At 43.3% G+C, this 19,004-nt stretch overlaps 1 protein-coding gene across 1 annotated transcript in view; it reads left to right on the top strand.

Moving 5' to 3' along the window:
* The window catches only part of LOC135223693 (c-Myc-binding protein-like), a gene marked incomplete in the record, with an annotated part of 134,516 nt that overhangs the window by 106,781 nt on the left and 8,731 nt on the right, over positions 1 to 19,004 (top strand). Inside the window, 1 exon segment of the mRNA XM_064262412.1 lies at positions 3,617 to 3,805. Coding sequence (XP_064118482.1) covers positions 3,617 to 3,805 — 189 coding nt within the window.

Genomic DNA, 19,004 nt, shown 5'->3' with positions numbered 1-19,004 from the left:
TATCAGTCTCTCTCTATAGTTTAGATGCAGGTCTAGACTTTATCTGAAATTACTATGAAACCTTTTATTTAACATTGGAAGTTAATAAGTAATTTATTGCCAGCAACTTTCTTTAAGCTGTTGTAAAGGGAATGCTATTTTATCTTTCCGTCTTAAGGGGGCCGGCCGGCTAATGCCCCTTTTTAAGGACAGGACTTTGATATTCATACCACTTAATAAGGTGACTTGGGACATCTCCAAACCGCATATGATTTTCGCCTCTGACCTTCGGTTTTGTGACGCCAGGGCAATTTATCCCGAAAATAACCATTTTTCAAATTCTATCTCCTCCCTTGATATTTAATATTAAGACCTGGGATTACTACCATATATAGACCTGATGTAGACCTCCAATCGAATGGAGAGTTTTTTTTCTAAAAGTCATTTTTTTGCTAGATATGAATTTTTCAATATGGTAAAAAAATAAACCCTATAAATCAGGAGAAAAAAAATTTATAAAAAAAATACGAAACAAAAATTGGAAAAAAGGGCTCTATTTGATTGTTCTATAATGTCTTTCTGAGTTATATACCAATTCCAATGTTATAGCTTTAAAACTAAGTGAGAAGATAGATTTTGAAGGTCAATAAGTATAGTTTTGAGATACGGGCGTTCAAAGTTTTCCTTCGTATTTCTATAAAGACAATGTTAATAAATAATGATTATTATGAATGTATATTTCTTTTTTGTGTATTAATAAACCAAAACTATTTTATTTATCATAATTTAATCATAAATGATGATCCCTTTGCTCATATATCGCAGCCTGGGGCACTGCTTGAGGCAAGATGGGGCACTCCTTCCTACGCAATTCTCTCTCTCCCCTTCACTAACTCGGCTTATTACAGCGAATTTTCTTCTTCTGTATTTTAGCGAGATGTTTTCCTTGTATTTTCCTCTTTGGCATGATGAAATTCTTGCCCGAAACAAAGATAAACAAACGTAAATGCAAGAGAATGTCAAGAGGTGAAACTCGAAGGCGTACTCTTTTTTTTTACAAAGACAATTTAATAAATCATGATTATTATGAATTTCATATTCCATTTTGGATATTAAAAAACCAAAACTTTGTTATTTATCATAAATGAAGATCTCTTTGCTCAAAGATCGTAGCCTTTGGCACAGTGTGACGTGTGCTGTCAAGCAAGACGGGGGCGTTACTAAGCAACCCTCCCCTCTCTCTTCACTAACTACGCATATATTATGATATTCTGTAATAATACTTGAGCGATTTTTCTTCGTCTGTATATTAGCGAGATGTTTTCCTTGTCTTTTCCTCATTGGCATGATGAAATTCTTGCCGAAACATACATAAACATACATAAAAGCAGGCGCATGTCAGAGGTGAAATGGAACGTGTAGACTACTTGAAGTCTGTGATCGCACTAAATCAGGACTGGACTTAGTAGCTGAGCCTGAAGTCTCCTTCTCGACTCGGGGAATGTCTACAGATGCCATTTCTCCCAATTTCTTTGACAATAATTATCAAAATTTACGATAATAGAAGAAATATTGCATTTTCTTGTACGGATCAATGTTTTAGGCTTATTGAGTTACGTTAACTAATTACCCTGTAACTACGAAAGTAAGAGGAATTTTGACGAAATATTTCGTATACGTATTCTCAATTGCCATATGAAGCTCCATGAATTTTTTCATGACTGCATTTTTCGCCCTATACCACTATATATAGGGGTTCCGGCCGGCCCCCTTAAAACTGAGGGTGATGTAAGGCTACATTTTACAGTGACCTGTAAGAATTCCTATGTAACCTCCTTAGTGGGGAAGAAGAGGAAACTTTTCTGTCCTGTTGGGGCAATTAAAACTGAATCAGATAGGTTAAACCTAGAACATCTTTTAGAAACCTACATCATCTTTGTCAAAGGGAAAGTTAACCTTTTGTTTTGTGGTTTTAGGAAACGCAGATGTCGTTGTCAAAGGTTAAACCTGGAAGAGGCGAAATTAACTGTTTGTTTTGTGGTTTTAAAAGACCTAACTGTCTTTGCCAATAGTTGAATGTATTTGTGAAGGTTAAGCCTGGAAGAGGCAAAGTTAACCTTTGGTGTAGTGTTTTTAGAAACTTATATGTCTTTATCAAGGAACACAAAGTCCTCTGTGACGTTTTTGATTAGGCTAGTGCAAGAGAACTCGCTCCATATATTTTACCTGTATTGAAGACAAGCATTCATAGTGTGATTAGCGGTTGAAACTTCTTTTAGTGTTAGGTCAGTTTGTCGCTCCAGAATAGGATTGATGTGGTGCAGTAGAAGCGCAATTTGGTATTTACCAACTCACTACCTTAAGTATACAGAATCGTGTTTGAAAACAGTAAAGCCCTTAATCCACTACTAGTAGTGGGTAGTCTTTTCCTGAACCAAAGAAAGGGCAATTCTTTGGGCTCTTTTGTTTAAATCCCTGGTTTTATTATTTTGGGGAGCATGAAGGTACAAATTTTGTATAGTGTACCTTTATATCGTAAAAATATTTATATTAAGTGACTGTTGTTTTATAGGGCTGTTGGACCCAGGCACAGGGGTCCCCTCATACCGCTTCTGTTTCAGTCTGGCTGAATCGAACCGGTTTTCTCCACTAGGCTGCTCTTTGCTGCACATGTATGAGAGCCTTGGTCGCTGAATGGAATCCAACTTCTGGTGGTAGTAAAATCCGGAAAGGATTCCAGATCAGGTGAGAATGTTTTGGTTTTCATGCAAGAAGCCTTTAGCTTGAATGGCTGAGTGGATTTTTGTCTAACTGCACTACCCACCGCCCTCTTCTTAATGTAGGAATCAGCTAACTTTAACAGTAGGTAAGATTCATCACAAATAATATAAATTTTCATAATAAAATTTATTATTTGGATGCTTACCTACTGTTAAAGTAGACCCCACCCAGCCTTCCCACAACTTAGTGTGCTGTCAAGGAGAATATTGACAAAAGCTAAAACATTCGAAAGACACCAGGTGGAGAACAGGTAAACTAGTCAGTCATCTGGGCAGCCATTCGTTTTTTTGTTTGAATGCCGACTCACCTAATCATCACAGAGATTAACTTTTGCAGTAGGTAAGTATCCAAATAATACATTTTATCAAAATTTATATTATCATTATGATGGGACTACAGTGGACCCCCATATTCGCAGTCTCATGCATTCACAGATTTCTCTCTGGAACATTTCCCCCCATTATTTGCGGAAAATTAGTCTATATGTGTATTTTTATCTGAGAAATATCTACAAATTCTTTTTTTTTAAATCATAAAATGCACTTGTGATGAAACTATTTAAAAAACCAGGTATGAACATTTTTAGTTGGTTTTTCTTGATTTTTAACTAACAAAATAGGGCATTTTAAGCGTTTTTATAGGGGTTCCAACTATTTGCGGGTTCTAACTTTTTCAGGGCAGGGGGTTCTGGTATATATCTGCTGCAAATAGGGGGGATCACTGTGATTGCTATTGTAGGGAAAATCCCAAACCAGGTCATTATTGGTAATGTAGTTCGTTGCTTAGTTCATAGTAATGTATGTTTGAGCTTGTTTTTTACGGAGATTTGTATTGATTTTTTAATTGATTTTTTCAGACTATGGATTCTGAGCGAGAAAAATTTCGTACTTATGTTGAGAAGTCTGGTGTGATGTCTGCATTGACAGATGTTTTGGTACGCTTATATGAAGAACCTAATAGACCCACAGATGCTCTAACATATATTAAAGAAACTCTTGGTTCTGCTGAAATTGATGCTCATCGACTGCAGTCCTTGCAGAATAAGGTCAGTTGAAATAGAAAAAAAGTTTGTATACATTACAAGTTCTTAGTATACTGCTTATTTTGTTTGAAATTGTTCATCATATCTGTTCCAGTATGTTTTTACACTTCATGAACTTGACCACTTTATATTTATGCCTATATTCTAATGTAAATTTTTGCATATGTAACTTACCAAGTAATTACACAGCTATACCTTTCTACTTGCACGGCTGCTGAAATTTGAGTTGTTCCTACATGATATACAAACCCTCGGTCCTTTACATTGTGGCAGGGATTAGAAGCCAAAACCAAAAAACACTCAAAACCATACTTGTACAAACCACACACTCAGGGTGAGGAGCTTCACTGTCTGCTGGATATAGCTAGGCTAGGCTAGCCATTGTAACACAATACACAAACAACCAAACAAGGACAACAATCACAAAACAATTCAATAACTATACAACAAAAGACCACTGCACAAATAATCACTATCAACACCAAAAAACAATAACACAAGTCAACACAACTCACCAACAACAACACCCAACAACTCCAACAACTCATCTACAACACAACAGAACTAACTCTTAAGCACAACAAATTCAACAACACAGGCACAACAACCTTCAAACATACAATACCAACAATAATTCAAACAACAGCTTCAAAGAACACACAAAATAACTGACCATCAATAATATTCAATACTGCTACCAAAAAACTGACTGTCCACAACCAGCTCTGATCACAGACTCCCTCACTTCTCCCGACTCTCGTAACAGATGCTCGCCACTGATATAGTACCCGGCGATTGCCACAACAGACACGCTTATGACCATCATCAAACCACTCCCATTTATTCCTCCACCAATTTTGCTCTCTCTCTCCCATAACATAAGGAATTACTTTCAGCGTAGGCTGGAATACTGTGGTTAAATTCTTGAACAACGTGGTTAGGCAGTAACTACCGTCTGGTAGGCGGCCTACCACCTCCCCAGATGTAAACACTCCACTTTGCTTTCGGCCATCTTCCAATGAAGTCATGTTTGTGAGCTCTTGGTGACTAGCCATTAATTACGATTTTCCCGATGGAATCTTTAATTTTTTATTTTGAATAAATATGTACAGTAATACTTTGGGTTACGAACTGATTAGTATACGAATTTTTTAACTTACGAAGTTACGCCCTCATTCTGGAATACGAATTTCACTTGGAATATGAATGCGCGAATTTCCATCATGGGAGGCCGCCTGCATTGTTTACATCGGACATCGGATGAGCGTGGGATCTGCGAACGCATTTTTTTCGGCCAAAACTTAACGAGGGTCACGTGACTTCCTCCCACGCATCCCTTGACCCTTTTTAAACCATAACTCTTTCACTATCTCGCTGGCGGTAAGATTGAACGCATCTGTCCGTGATACGCCCTCAAATTTGCTTAGTGATTTGTGCACGTGTTGTGTTTCCGTGATAGTGCTTATACGTTACTATTACCCAAATACTAAAGACAATGGCTCCCAAGATGACGAAGGCAAGCAGCAAGAAGGAAAGCATAAGAAAGAAAGAGATGATTACGGTCGAAATGAAGAAGGAAATTATCCAAATGCATGATAAAGGCGAGCGTGTGAAAAGACATTGCAGCATTCTTCAAGCGGTCGCAATCAACGATCTGCACTATTTTGAAGAAAAAGGAAGAAATTAAAGCCAGTAAAGCATCAAAAGGTGTCACAGTATTGACGAAACAACGGCCTAATATTCTCGACGATGTAGAAAATTTGCTCATGGTTTGGATAAACGAGAAACAGCTGGCAGGAGATTCCGTAAGTGAGAGCATCATTTGCGAAAAGGCTCGTAAGATCTACGAAGATTTGAGTAAAACTGAGCCAGGCACATCAGCGGACAGTGAAAAAGACACTTTTAAGGTGAGCCGTGGCTGGTTCGAGAATTTTAAGAGAAGGACTGGCATCCACAGTGTTGTTCGCCATGGTGAGGCTGCAAGCTCAGATACAAAGGCGGCAGAGGCTTACGTAAAAGAGTTTAAAAGGCTCGTGGATTCCGAGAAATACCTCCCCCAACAAGTCTTCAATTGCGACGAGACAGGGTTATTCTGGAAGAAGATGCCCAGGAGGACGTTCATTATGGCAGAAGAGAAGGCACTTCCCGGTCACAAGTCCATGAAAGACCGTCTAACCCTATTGTTTTGTGCCAATGCAAGCGGGTATTGCAAGATTAAGCCTCTCCTCGTGTATCACTCGGAGAATCCACGAGCCTTTAAGAAAAACAACGTGCAGAAGCTGTTGCACGTTATGTGGCGGTCTAATACCAAGGCTTGGGTGACGAGGATCTTGTTCGTCGAGTGGATGAACGAGGTTTTTGGTCCCGAGGTGAAGAAGTATCTCCGGGAGAAGGACCTCCCATTCAAAGCCTTACTTGTGATGGACAATGCTCCTGCCCATCCTCCATCCGTTGAAGAGGACTTACTGGACGAATTCAAGTTTATTAAAGTCAAGTTTCATACAATCAACTTACCTGTCAGATATATACATAGCTAAGACTCCGTCGTCCCCGACAGAAATTCAAATTTCGCGCCACTCGCTATAGGGTCAGGTGATCTACCGGCCTGCCCTGGGCGGCAGGACTAGGAACCATTCCCGTTTTCTACTCATATATTTTCTGTCGCCGGTGGTATCAACATCGTTGCTGCCTCCTCCTGACTGGAATTCGCTTTTCTAGACAATTGATCATCTTTTTGTGGACTTTTGGTGACGTACCTGGATCGTTGTTTTGGCATTCGCTTCTGTGGACTGGATTTGGACTTGCTTTTGATTTTTCTTCAAGAATGTCTGATTCAAGTGGTTGTGTGAGTGTGTGTGTGAATGTAGGCTGCAAGGTGAGGATACCGAAGGCTTCGGTTGATCCTCACACTGTATGTCGCAAATGTAGAGGTTTTGATTGTTCTATTTCTAACACCTGTCATGAGTGTGAGAGGTTGAATGTTGAGGAATGGAAGACTCTAACTTCTTACTTGAAGAAGTTAGAAAGGGATAGAGTCAGAAGGGCTGCATCTAAGATTGCGGGTAATAGTACAAGGCCTATTGAGCCTTTTAATGATTCTAACTCTTCCCTGAACTATGCATTTGATTCTAATTCTGTATCAGGGCCCTCACTGGCTTTACATTCAGATTCGGCCTCGGAAATTGCTGAGCTGAAAGCTACTCTTCACAGGATGAAATCCAAAATGGCTGCCATGAAAGGTAAGGATTGTGAAAGTGACTATTATAGTGAAGTGAGTGTCCCCAGTGTTGTGGAGGGGGCGTCTGACCGTCTCTGTGACGCTCCCAGGCCTAGACCTCTTCCAAGCTCCCAAGCCCAGAGGAGAAGGAAAGTCGAAAGCTGTACGGAGGTTGTGGAGAATTCCCCCCGGTCAGGCGTCCCTTCAGCAGGCTCTGTAAATAGACAGACTGCTCAGGACCGCTATAGGAAAAGCGTCCTCAGAGAGTGCTTCTCTTCGTCCGCTTCTCCCTCTCCTAAACGAGGGTGGAAGGATTCGGACTTGTCCAGGCCCCTGAAAAGGCACTGGAAAGATCCTGTGTTGGATTCTAGCCCCGAACGCTTTTCGGAAGAAGCGCCTCCTTCGATCAAGAAGGCTAAGAGGGTTTTGACGTCCCATGGTTTGGACAAAACTCCTTCGAGATCTCCCTCTCCCGTTCAAGAAGATGCCGGAGAGGCTTCCAAGAGGATCATTTTGGCTGTGCAAGAACAGTTATCCGCCTTGGTAGGAGTCCTTTCGAAGGATCCCACTCGTAAGAAAGACGTGAGGCTTCCTGTCAAGAAGTCTCGTCTTCCTTCTCCCGCCAGGAGTGAGGCTCCTGTGGGACGTGAGGCGTTTGAGATCTACTCTGATAGAGAGACTTTGGACGATTTTGAATCGCCAGACAAGCGCGAGGCGCCAGTCAAGCGCGAAGTTTCCTACAGACGAGAAGCTTCTGATAGGATTAAAGCGCCAGACAAGCGAGAAATGCTTTACAGGCGTGAGGATTTTTCCAGACGTGATACGTCTGCCAGACCAGCAGCGTCAGCCGAGCGCGAGGAAGCAGCCAGGCGCGAGGATTCAGCCAGGCGCGAGGCGCCAGACAAGCATCATCCATACAAGGATATGGCACCAGAAAGGCGCGAGGCGTCAGTCAGGCGCGAGACTTTACAGAGGCGCGAGGCATCAGTCAGGCGCGAGGCGCCAGCCAAGCGCGAGGAGTCAGCCAGGCGCGAGGCGCCAGCCAGGCGCGAGGCGCCAGCCAAGCGCGAGGCGCCAGCCAAGCGCGAGCGCAGCCAGCGCGAGGGCGCCAGCCAAGCGCGAGGCGCCAGCCAAGCGCGAGGCGCCAGCCAAGCGCGAGGAGCCAGCCAAGCAGAGGAGCGCTATACACTCTCTTAGCCCCTCTCCTATTAGGAGTTTGTCTCCCGTAGAGAGAGTTATTGGGCAGGAAGACCCGGAACGGGAAGTGACTTCTCCTTCTGATCCGATTTTGGAAGAGGACTCAGAAGACGAGACTCACGCAGAGAAGGGCTGTCTAACTACAAAGTTTTGACAGCTCTCCTCCTCCAGGAATACGGAGATGCATTGATCCCTGCCGCTCCTCCTTCGCCTCGTTCACTTTTTTCATGCTCTAAGACGCCGAAGTCGTCGGCTTTCTTGAAGATGAGACCGACGATTTCTATGAAGAGAGCTCTTCAGTCGCTGGATAGCTGGATGCTAACCAAGAAGGAGCTAGTCAGGACGGTGTTTTGCATGCCTCCCGCTAGACTTAGGGCAAGAGAGGTATTTGGTACCAGACTGGGGAGAATATGGGACTCACTCTCCCAGCTTCGGCTGAAGCTGACTTTTCCAGTCTGGTAGATGCATCCAGGAGACATAGCCTTCATACTGCGAAGATTACTTGGGGTCTTTCAGAGTTGGATCATCTCCTCAAGGGACTTTTTCACATTTTAGAAGTCTTCAACTTCCTAGATTGGTCCCTTGGGGTGATGTCCAAGAAGCCTCATGCCTCGGAAGGACTCGATCCGGACGTACTCCTTGCAATTTTGTCCTGTATTGACAAGGCGGTACAGGATGGCTCAGGGGAAGTTTCTTCCTTATTTGGAGCAGGTCTCTTGAAGAAGAGATCTGTATTTAGCGCTTTCTTGACAAAAGCGGTATCCCATTCGCAAAGGACAGCCTTGTTATTCGCTCCCAGGTCTGACTTTCTGTTCCCTTCACAGTTGGTGAGGGACATTTCCCGTTCTCTGACGGAGAAAGCAACACAGGATCTTCTCCTGCAATCTTCCAGGAAGAAGAGACCAGTGATGGTGGGAGACAAGAAAGGTGTGTCTACGCCTGTTCGGCCCTTTCGAGGAGGCCCTCCCGCTAGAGTTGCCGCTAAAAGAAAGGCGACTGAGAAGAGAGGTAGAGCCTCTTTCCGTCCCTTTAAAAGGGGAAAGTGAAGTGACGCTCCTCCAAACACCAGTAGGTGCCAGGCTCCGGGGATTTGCGGAAGCCTGGACTCTCATAGATACAGACGCTTGGTCTATGTCTGTTCTACAGAAGGGATACCTCATTCCTTTCCTGGACAATCCTCCCCTGACGTCAACTCCGCGGGAATTGTCCGCCAATTACAAGGACCCTGTGTTGAAAGATACTCTTCAACAAATGGTGGATCAGATGTGGGACAAGAGAGCTATAGAGCTAGTGCTGGATCAAAGCTCCCCAGGGTTTTACAATCGTCTTTTCTTGGTTGCGAAAGCCTCGGGGGGCTGGAGACCAGTTCTGGATGTCAGCGCTCTGAACAAGTTTGTTCAGAAACAGAAGTTCTCCATGGAGACCTCTGCATCAGTCCTTGCGGCTCTTCGCCAAGGGTATTGGATGGTGTCTCTGGATCTCCAGGATGCCTATTTTCACGTCCCGATCCATCCTTCGTCGAAGAAGTACCTCCGTTTCATGACGGGGGGAAGGATCTTCCAATTCAGAGCCTTGTGTTTCGGCCTGTCTACGGCGCCTCAGGTTTTCACGAGCCTTATGAAAAATGTGGCGAGATGGCTTCACCTGAAAGGAATCAGTATATCTCTGTACCTAGACAACTGGCTCATCAGAGCAAAGTCAGAGAAACAGTGTTTGGAGGACCTGACTGTGACACTAAACCTGATAAAGACCTTAGGATTACTCGTGAACCTCGAGAAGTCCCAACTGATCCCCAGCCAGAACTTGGTCTATCTGGGGATTCAGATGGATTCTCGGGGTTTTCGAGTATTTCCTTCTCAAGAGAGACTAACGAGAGGTTTAGAAAAAGTCTCTCTCTTCCTATTAGGGACTCTTTCCTCGCTCGAACAGTTCTTTCCTCTAGGAAGACTTCATCTCCGTCCGCTTCAGTTCTTCCTCAGAAGATCTTGGAACATGAAGACAGGGCTTCTCTCGGACAGTTTTCCCATTCCAGTTCTGATGAAACGCCATTTAGAATGGTGGTTACTCCCACTGAAGGAAAACAAGGGTACTTCCCCAGAAACACAGAACCCAAACCTTGTATTGTTTTCCGATGCGTCGGAAAAAGGTTGGGGAGCAACCTTGGGAAAGAGAGAGGTGTCAGGCACTTGGAATGCTCTTCAAGTGTCCTGGCACATAAACTGCAAAGAGCTGTTTGCCGTACACCTAGCCCTAAAGAGCTTCGAACCTTTAGTGAGGAACAAGATAGTACAAGTGAATGCGGACAATACAACCGCCCTTGCATACATTCGAAAGCAAGGAGGTACTCACTCGTATGCCCTGTACGAGCTCGCGAGAGACCTGCTGTTGTGGACATCGCAAAGGAACATCTCTCTGTTGACGAGGTTTGTTCAGGGAGTAAGGAACGTGAGAGCAGACAGGCTGAGCAGGAGGAACCAGGTCCTTCATACCGAATGGACCCTCCACTCAGAAGTTTGCCGGAATCTCTGGTCTCTTTGGGGGACTCATGTCGACCTCTTTGCCACGTTCCTCTCAAAAAGACTGAAGTCTTCTGTTCAGTAGTAGAAGACCCAGAGCTCTAACAGTAGACGCCTTCTGCTAGATTGGTCTCATGTAGACGTTTACGCATTTCCCCCATTCAAGATTCTGGGCAAGTGCTCAGGAAGTTTGTGACTTCAAAGGGGACAAGAATGACCCTGATAGCCCCCTTTTGGCCAGCTCAAGAGTGGTTCCCAGAGGTGCTGGAGTGGATGGTAGACTTCCCCAGATCCCTTCCACAAAGGAAGGATCTTCTCAGACAACCACACTTCGAGAGGTTTCATCAAAACCTCCCCGCTCTCGCTCTGACTGCCTTTCGACTATCGAAAGACTTGTCAGAGCGAGAGGCTTTTCTAGCAAAGCAGCAAGCTCGATCGCTAGAGCCCGGAGAACTTCCACTATCCGTGTTTACCAATCGAAGTGGGAAGTTTTTAGAAGGTGGTGTAAGTCGAAGAAGTTGTCCTCCAGTACCTCTGTAACAGAAATCGCTGATTTTCTGTTATTTTTGAGAGAAGAATCGTGTCTCTCCGTAGCCACGATAAAGGGCTATAGGAGTATGCTATCAGCCGTCTTTAGGAATAGAGGCCTAGATTTGGGAAACGATAAAGATCTACATGATCTGATTAGATCTTTTGAGACCAAGAAGTCTAACATTACTTCTCCCCCTAACTGGAATCTAGACGTGGTGCTTAAGTTCTTGTCATCAGAGAGATTTGAACCCCTGCACTTGGCCTCGTTTCGTGACATAACGAGAAAATGTTTATTTCTTTTGTCACTGGCGACGGCGAAAAGAGTTAGTGAGCTGCACGCCCTTAGTGATAAAGTGGGTTTCAATCTAGATTCAGCCATCTGTTCCTTCAAAGAATTATTCTTGGCGAAGAATGAAAATCCTTCGAATCCCTGGCCGAGAAACTTCGAAGTAAAAGGCTTATCGGGTCTCGTCGGCAGGGAACCGGAGAGGTCTCTTTGCCCAGTAAGGGCGTTAAAGTTTTACATACAGAAAAAGAAACAGTTGGGAGGTTCTAGACAAGGTCTTTGGTGCTCGGTGAAGGATCCATCAAGAACCTATGTCTAAGAATGCTTTAGCCTTTTTTGTCAGGAACGTCATTCCGGACGCTCATAAGGCTTGCACGGATGATTCTTTCAAACTCCTGAGAGTAAGAGCTCATGAAGTGAGAGCAGTAGCTACGTCTCTCTCTTTTCAGAGAAATATGTCACTTAAGAATATCTTGGAAGCGACATATTGGAGATGTAATTCTGTGTTTGCTTCTCACTATTTGAGGGACGTTCGTGTGACCTATGAAAAATGTTTTTCTTTAGGTCCTTTTGTGTCTGCGGGCACAATCCTGGGTACAGGAGCTAACACCAATCTTTAATTACTACATAAGTCTAATAGATATGTTCTAGACTTTCTGCTGAACAAGTGCAGATGCCGCACAGGCGGCGGCCAGTCACTTCCGTTCAGTAAGGAACTCTTGTGATATCTTTTATTAGATGAGTATCATAAATTTTTTTTTTAAAAAAATTATTGTGTGCGTGTGCAATTTGGTTTGAGTTACGGTTGTTGCGAAGAGTTTGGGGATAACTCGGAGCAATTTTTAATACTAACAAGGTGGTTAGGATCAGGTGGTCGGGATTGGTTGTGTGCTCCTTAATAAGGTGTGTTGTCATATAAGTGGATCAGCACCCATTGACAAAGTCCGAGTAAGTGGATAAGACCCCTTCGGCAGACCCACAAGAATTCTTGGCCATAGATCACATATCTCGCTAAAGTTTCTTGAGGTGATGCAGACTACGGGGCAAACACCCACGAAGTCTACCACCTATCAGGTAGGAACCAAGGTTTTTTATTTATACCTACAACATATGTTGTTTACCTGTCTATTCCAGAAGTAGCTGTCTCTTACCCTCCACCGAAGGGTGCCAATCAGCTATGTATATATCTGACAGGTAAGTTGATTGTATGAAAATGATATTGTTATAATACAATAAAGTTTCATACATACTTACCTGGCAGATATATACGATTAGGGCCCACCCAGCCTCCCCGCCCTACCTGTAGCGAGTGGCGCGAAATTTGAATTTCTGTCGGGGACGACGGAGTCTTAGCTATGTATATATCTGCCAGGTAAGTATGTATGAAACTTTATTGTATAATAACAATATCATTTTTTGCCCGCCAACACCATTCCAATACTCCAGCACATGGACCAGCAAGTTATCGCCAATTTCAAGAAATTGTACACAAAGGCTATGTTCCAGCGCTGCTTTGAGATGACGGAAGGCACCAACCTTACCCTCAGAGAGTTTTGGAAGGATCACTACTCTGTTTACAACTGCCTCAATCTGATTGACAAAGCCTGGCAGGAAATCACCAGGAGAACCCTCAATTCTGCATGGAAGAAACTGTGGCCCGACTGCGTTGCTGAACGAGATTTTGAGGGGTTCGAACCCGTCGAGGAGGGGCCAAGTGAAGAGGAGATTGTATCCTTGGGCAAGTCCTTGGGGCTGGAGGTTGACACGGACGACATCGAGGACCTCCTGACTGAGCATGGGCAGCAGCTGACGACCGACGAGCTGTTGGAGCTACACAAGGAGCAACAGAGACAGGTAACGGAGGAGATTTCATCTGAGGAGGAGGGGGAAGGCGCTGCACAGTCGCTTCCTTCGAGCGAGATCAAGGATTTTTTGAAACACTGGGAAATTGTGAAAAGTTTTATCGAGAAAAATCACCCGAATAAGGCTGCGTCAGGGCGTGCAACAAATTTGTTTATCGATAATGGGGTGGGTCATTTCTATAAAATTTTAAAGAACAGGCAAAAGCAAGCCTCCATAGAAAAATATTTTTTCAAAATTGTGAAAGACGACACAGTTTCGCATAAGCGTAAAATTAGTGATGGTAGTGAACGGTGCTCTCTAGAGAAAAAACCAGAAAGTCTTCCAGAAGTGTTCACAGAGGGAGATTTCCCCCCCAAGCCCTAACCCTCGCCTCCTCCCCCTTCCCCTCCCGTCTCCGTCAAGCCAGCAGCCACACTCGCCAAAGGTAAAGTTCAGGTTTTACTGTGCATGCATATTAAATCTAGTGTTTATATTTAATTTCATTCTTCAATTTTATAATTTATGTAATTCCTACACGAATTTTCAACCTTTGTGAACAAAAATAAATGGAAAATATGAATTGAAATTGTCCATTCATGGTCGGGTGGAACGCATTATTTGCTTTTATAACATTCTTATGGAAAATCCATTTAGGTTACGAATTTTTTAGGTTACGAAGCAGGTTCTGGAACGGATTAAATTCGTAACCCAAGGTATTACTGTATATACTGTGATTGATATTAATAATTAATTGTGACTAATAATTAATATGAAAACCCAATTTTTGTGAAAGCCTTGCTAGCTGCCTGTCTGCTGTGTTGAGTGTCGGTGGCAAGGGTGTGTATGCCCTTAAACACCGGCTGGACGTATTGTACATCGACTAAAATTGTTTGACGGGTGCCAAGTGGACGTACGGTACGTCGACTACAAAAAGTTTTTTTAAATATTCGTGGAAAAATAGTTATAGGCCTAGTTTGCGAAAGATTTTAAATCACGTGCCTTGAGGGATGCTGGGAATTCACGGATCATGCTGTTGTTTTGTTTACAAGCGTTATCCAGCTGCGCATGCGCGAATTTCTTTCTTCTCGCAGTACAAAGCATCAACGACGCATCTCAGAAATTCTTTCTTCACTTTGTCGTAATTTTTGCACCGTTTTATGTTAGCTGTTACATGTAGTTTTATACAGTGGTACCTCGACATACGAAAGGCTCAACTTACAAAAAACTCGAGATACGAAAGCCAATACGAAAAATTTAACGGCTCTACATACGAAAAGTTTTGAAGATATGAAAGGTTTCTGAAAGTCCGAGATTGGCCTGAATAACAATTTTGAAAATCGCGCTGCACGCCGCCATCTTAGTACTAGTAGACTCGCCACCATCCTCCTGCTCTCCCATTGGTTCCTGATGCTAGTCGCGGCCATGAAATCCTTCTCTCCTATTGGCCAGCGTCCCTCCCATCATGCATCTACTACACGTGGTGGCGTGGCTCGGCCACTCGGTATCAGCATTGTTATAGTACGCACGCGGTATTCATTTTCGGGATCGTCAATGTGTACGTAATATTTAAAAAAAAGTGACCAAGATCTCTCACATGGGATAAGTGATCAAGGTCTCTCTCATGGGATAACTGGAAACTTTGCAAGGTTGGTAGAATTTCCACTCCCTGCTGAACAGAGGGTGTAGACCAATCATTTACAACATGCATACCAGTATGTATACATATAATCAAGGCACTTCAGTTTATGTTGAAAGTCAGCAGCCGAACATTCAGTACCCAAATCAGTTGCAGAGAGAGCATTTGGTTGAACAGGGTTTTGATGGACACCAGGGCCAACATAGTCATGAGGTGCAAAAAAAGAACCAAGTGATAACAAACAGAAAGTTGAAATTCTGTATAAAAAAAAAAAAAAAAAAAAAAAAAAAAAAAAAAAAAAAAAAAAAAAAAAAAAAAAAAAAAAAAAAAACTACGTAAAGTAGAAAAAAAGTTAAAAATAAAAAAAGAGAGAAAAAAAAACGGAAAAATTTAAGCCGCTTTTCATAAAGTGCAATCACTTGTAGAAACCCCCCGAAAAGGCTCACACAGGAACATTGTGAAAAGTAGGCAGAAGCAATCTTCCTTGGATAGTTACGTATGTAGTATGTACGTATATTGTATTTTTTAAAGTGTACATATGTACAAAAGAAAAAAAAACGGCAGAAATTAAAGCCGCTTTTCATAAAGTGCAATCATTTGTAGAAGACACCCCCCGAAAAGGCTCACACAGGAACATTGTGAAAAGTGGGCAGAAGCAATCTTCCTTGGATAGTTACGTATGTACGTAGCCTCACTCGAAAGGTAAGCTTCCACATTTTACGTACAGTATATTTCCTGTTACCAATATACACTTTAGTTACAGGTTATATTTTAAATTTTTTTTTTTAAATTTAGGTATTGAATGGTCCAAATTGTTGTAGTATTTCATTGTTTATAGGTCAATTTAGAGGAGGGAGGCTGTTTCACTTCCGCCACCGGTGGAATTTCAGCAAGTGGGCGCAAAGCATTGTGTCAAAAGGCCTGGGTTGGAGTTGGGTAGCGAACCCGCCCCCATCCAGACCTTTCCGCCAACTTCCATCCAAAGAATTGACGGAGTATGCGGAGGACCTCCTTCAGAAAGGAGCTATAGCGAGAGTCAACAGATTAAAGTTTCAAGGGCGCTTGTTCAGCGTTCCAAAGAAAGGCTCACAAAAAAGAAGGGTAATCTTAGACTTGTCCCGCTTAAACTTAGCCATTCGCTGCGACAAGTTCAAGATGCTCACGATCTCGGAGGTACGGACCTTACTTCCCCGTGGGGCCGTCACCACCTCTATCGATCTTACAGACGCTTACTATCATATCCCTATTGCAAGGCACTTCCGTCCGTATCTGGGCTTCAAGATAGGAGATCAGGCATTCTCCTTCAAGGTAGTTCCTTTCGGGCTCAACGTAGCACCCAGGGTGTTCACGAAGTTGGCGGAAGTGGTAGTTCAACAACTAAGATCGCAAGGGGTTATGGTAGTAGCGTACCTCGACGATTGGTTAATCTGGGCTCCAACAGTCGAGGAATGCCACAAAGCAACACTGAAAGTGATTCAGTTCCTGGAATATCTAGGCTTCAAGATAAACAGGACCAAGTCAAGACTCACTCCAGAGTCAAACTTTCAGTGGCTGGGCATTCAATGGAATCTATCCTCCCATACTCTGTCGATTCCATCAGCCAAGAGGAAAGAAATAGCGAAGTCAGTAAAGCAATTTCTGAGTCACAAACTTGCGTCAAGAAGAACCCAGGAAAGGATCCTGGGTTCACTCCAGTTTGCATCAGTAACAAAACATCTTGATGAAAGCCAAACTGAAAGACCTAACCAGAATCTGGCGCTCACGAGCAAATGTTCAGGTCCAGGGACAAATTATCCTCAGTCCCTCAGATTCTACGGAATCGACTACGCGTCCCGTGGGCAAAAGTCAAGAACTTATCGATATCAGTGCCCCTTCAGTTTCCTCCTCCGGGGATTACCATCCACACAGACGCTTCATTAAGCGGTTGGGGAGGATATTCTCAGTTCAAGAAAGTTCAGGGAACTTGGTCACCTCAGTTCCGTCAGTTCCACATAAACGTACTGGAAGCAATGGCAGTGTTCTTGACTCTAAAAAGGTTACGTCCGCCGAAGTACTCCCACATAAAGCTAGTCTTAGACAGCGCAGTGGTAGTCCATTGTATAACAGGGGAGGCTCCAAAGCACGTCATCTAAATCATGTCATGGTAGCCATCTTCTCCCTGGCGGACAAGTTCAGTTGCACCTCTCCTCCACCCCATATAGCTGGAGTGAGAAACGTCATAGCAGATGCTCTATCCCGATCAGTACCTCTAGAGTCGGAATGGTCACTGGACAGCAGTTCGTTCCAATGGATTCTTCAGAGAGTTCCAGGCCTACAAGTGGATCTCTTCGCATCCCAAGCGAACCACAAACTCCCATGTTATGTGGCCCCCAACCTGGACCCTCTGGGCTATGCCACGACGCCCTGGCCCTAGACTGGAACAAACTGGGAGAAGATTTATGTCTTCCCTCCAGTGAATCTTCTCATGAAGGTACTGAACAAACTCAGGACATTCAAGGGTCAAGTGGCTCTAGTAGCCCCAGACTGGCCGAAGAGCAATTGGTACCCTCTAATTCTGGAACTGGGTCTTCGCCCTCTTCGAATTCCCAGTCCCAGGCTCTCCCAGTCAGTGCAAACGAAGACTGTGTTCGCTTCCTCAGGAATTCTCAAAACCCTAACTTTATGGATTTCATGAAGTTTTGCAGCGAAAAGAGATGCGAATATTGACCCTCAAAATATTTCTCTTCTTGGAATCTGATAAAAGGGATTCAACTTTGAGACAGTATGATGCTGCTGTCAAAAAGTTAGCAACCTTCCTGAGAGAATCAGATATTAGAATCATGACAATCAATTCAGCTATATCCTTTTTCAGATCTTTATTTGAAAAAGGCTTAGCAGCTAGCACCATTACGACAAACAAGTCAGCCTTGAAAAAGATTTTTCAATTTGGTTTCAACATAGACTTGACAGACTCCTACTTCTCGTCTATTCCCAAGGCTTGTGCTAGACTTAGACCTTCTGTAAGGCCTACGTCAGTATCATGGTTCTTAAATGATGTTCTAAAGCTGGCTTCAGAAACTGATAATGACACATGTTCAATTTATAATGCTCTTAAGAAAAACTCTATTTTTATTAAGCTTGGCCTCAGGAGCTAGATTTCAGAACTGTCGGCATTATCCAGAGATCCGGATCATATTCAATTTCTTCCCACAGGGGAAGTGCCTACTTTCTCCGGAACGTAGTTTTATAGCAAAGAATGAAGATCCTTTGATGAGGTGGGAACCATGGAAGGTTGTACCCCTTCCACAAGATATATCTCTTTGCCCAGTATCGACCTTACGAGCCTTTCTGTCCAGGACCTCCCTCATCCTCATCGGGTCCTCTCTTTAAGAGAGAAAAAAGGTGGGCTCTTATCTATTTAAGGCATCAGGCAGCAGATCCTGTACTTTATTAAGCAAGCCAATCCTGACTCTTTACCCAAAAGCACATGATGTCAGGGCAGTAGCCACCTCAATTAACTATTTCCAACATATGAATTTCGATGAGTTGAAAAAATATACTGGATGGAAATCGCCGACAGTATTTAAGCGTCATTACTTAAAGTCATTGGAAGCTCTGAAATTTTCAGCAGTTGCGGCGGGTAACATAGTTTCCCCCGACTCTGCTTAATCTTTAGTAGAAGATCCAGTCCTCCTTTCTACCTGTCTCACCCAACAGTTTCGTCTATGCCTGTCAGGTTCATCTACGTTTACCTTGGGTCTTAGCTGCTCTTATGGTGATATGGTGGGTGTCCCTTATTTTTTTGCTAGGGGCACTCACAATCGATTGTATGTATTGATCTCTTTGATGTGATCCCCTTATTTTTATGCTAGGGGATACATCTTATTTACAATGGTTATGGGTTTTGTATATTAAGTCATATACATTCCCTTCATATTATTATTATTGAAGTTTGTTCTGTTCAAGTTATTGTTATAATTGCTTTTGAGTGTACATTA

This window comes from Macrobrachium nipponense, chromosome 10 (assembly GCF_015104395.2).
Source record: "Macrobrachium nipponense isolate FS-2020 chromosome 10, ASM1510439v2, whole genome shotgun sequence".
In the NCBI taxonomy this organism is placed as follows: Eukaryota; Metazoa; Arthropoda; class Malacostraca; order Decapoda; family Palaemonidae; genus Macrobrachium; species Macrobrachium nipponense.
Note: the sequence above shows the minus strand (reverse complement) of the source record. Positions and strands in the feature narration are given on the sequence as shown.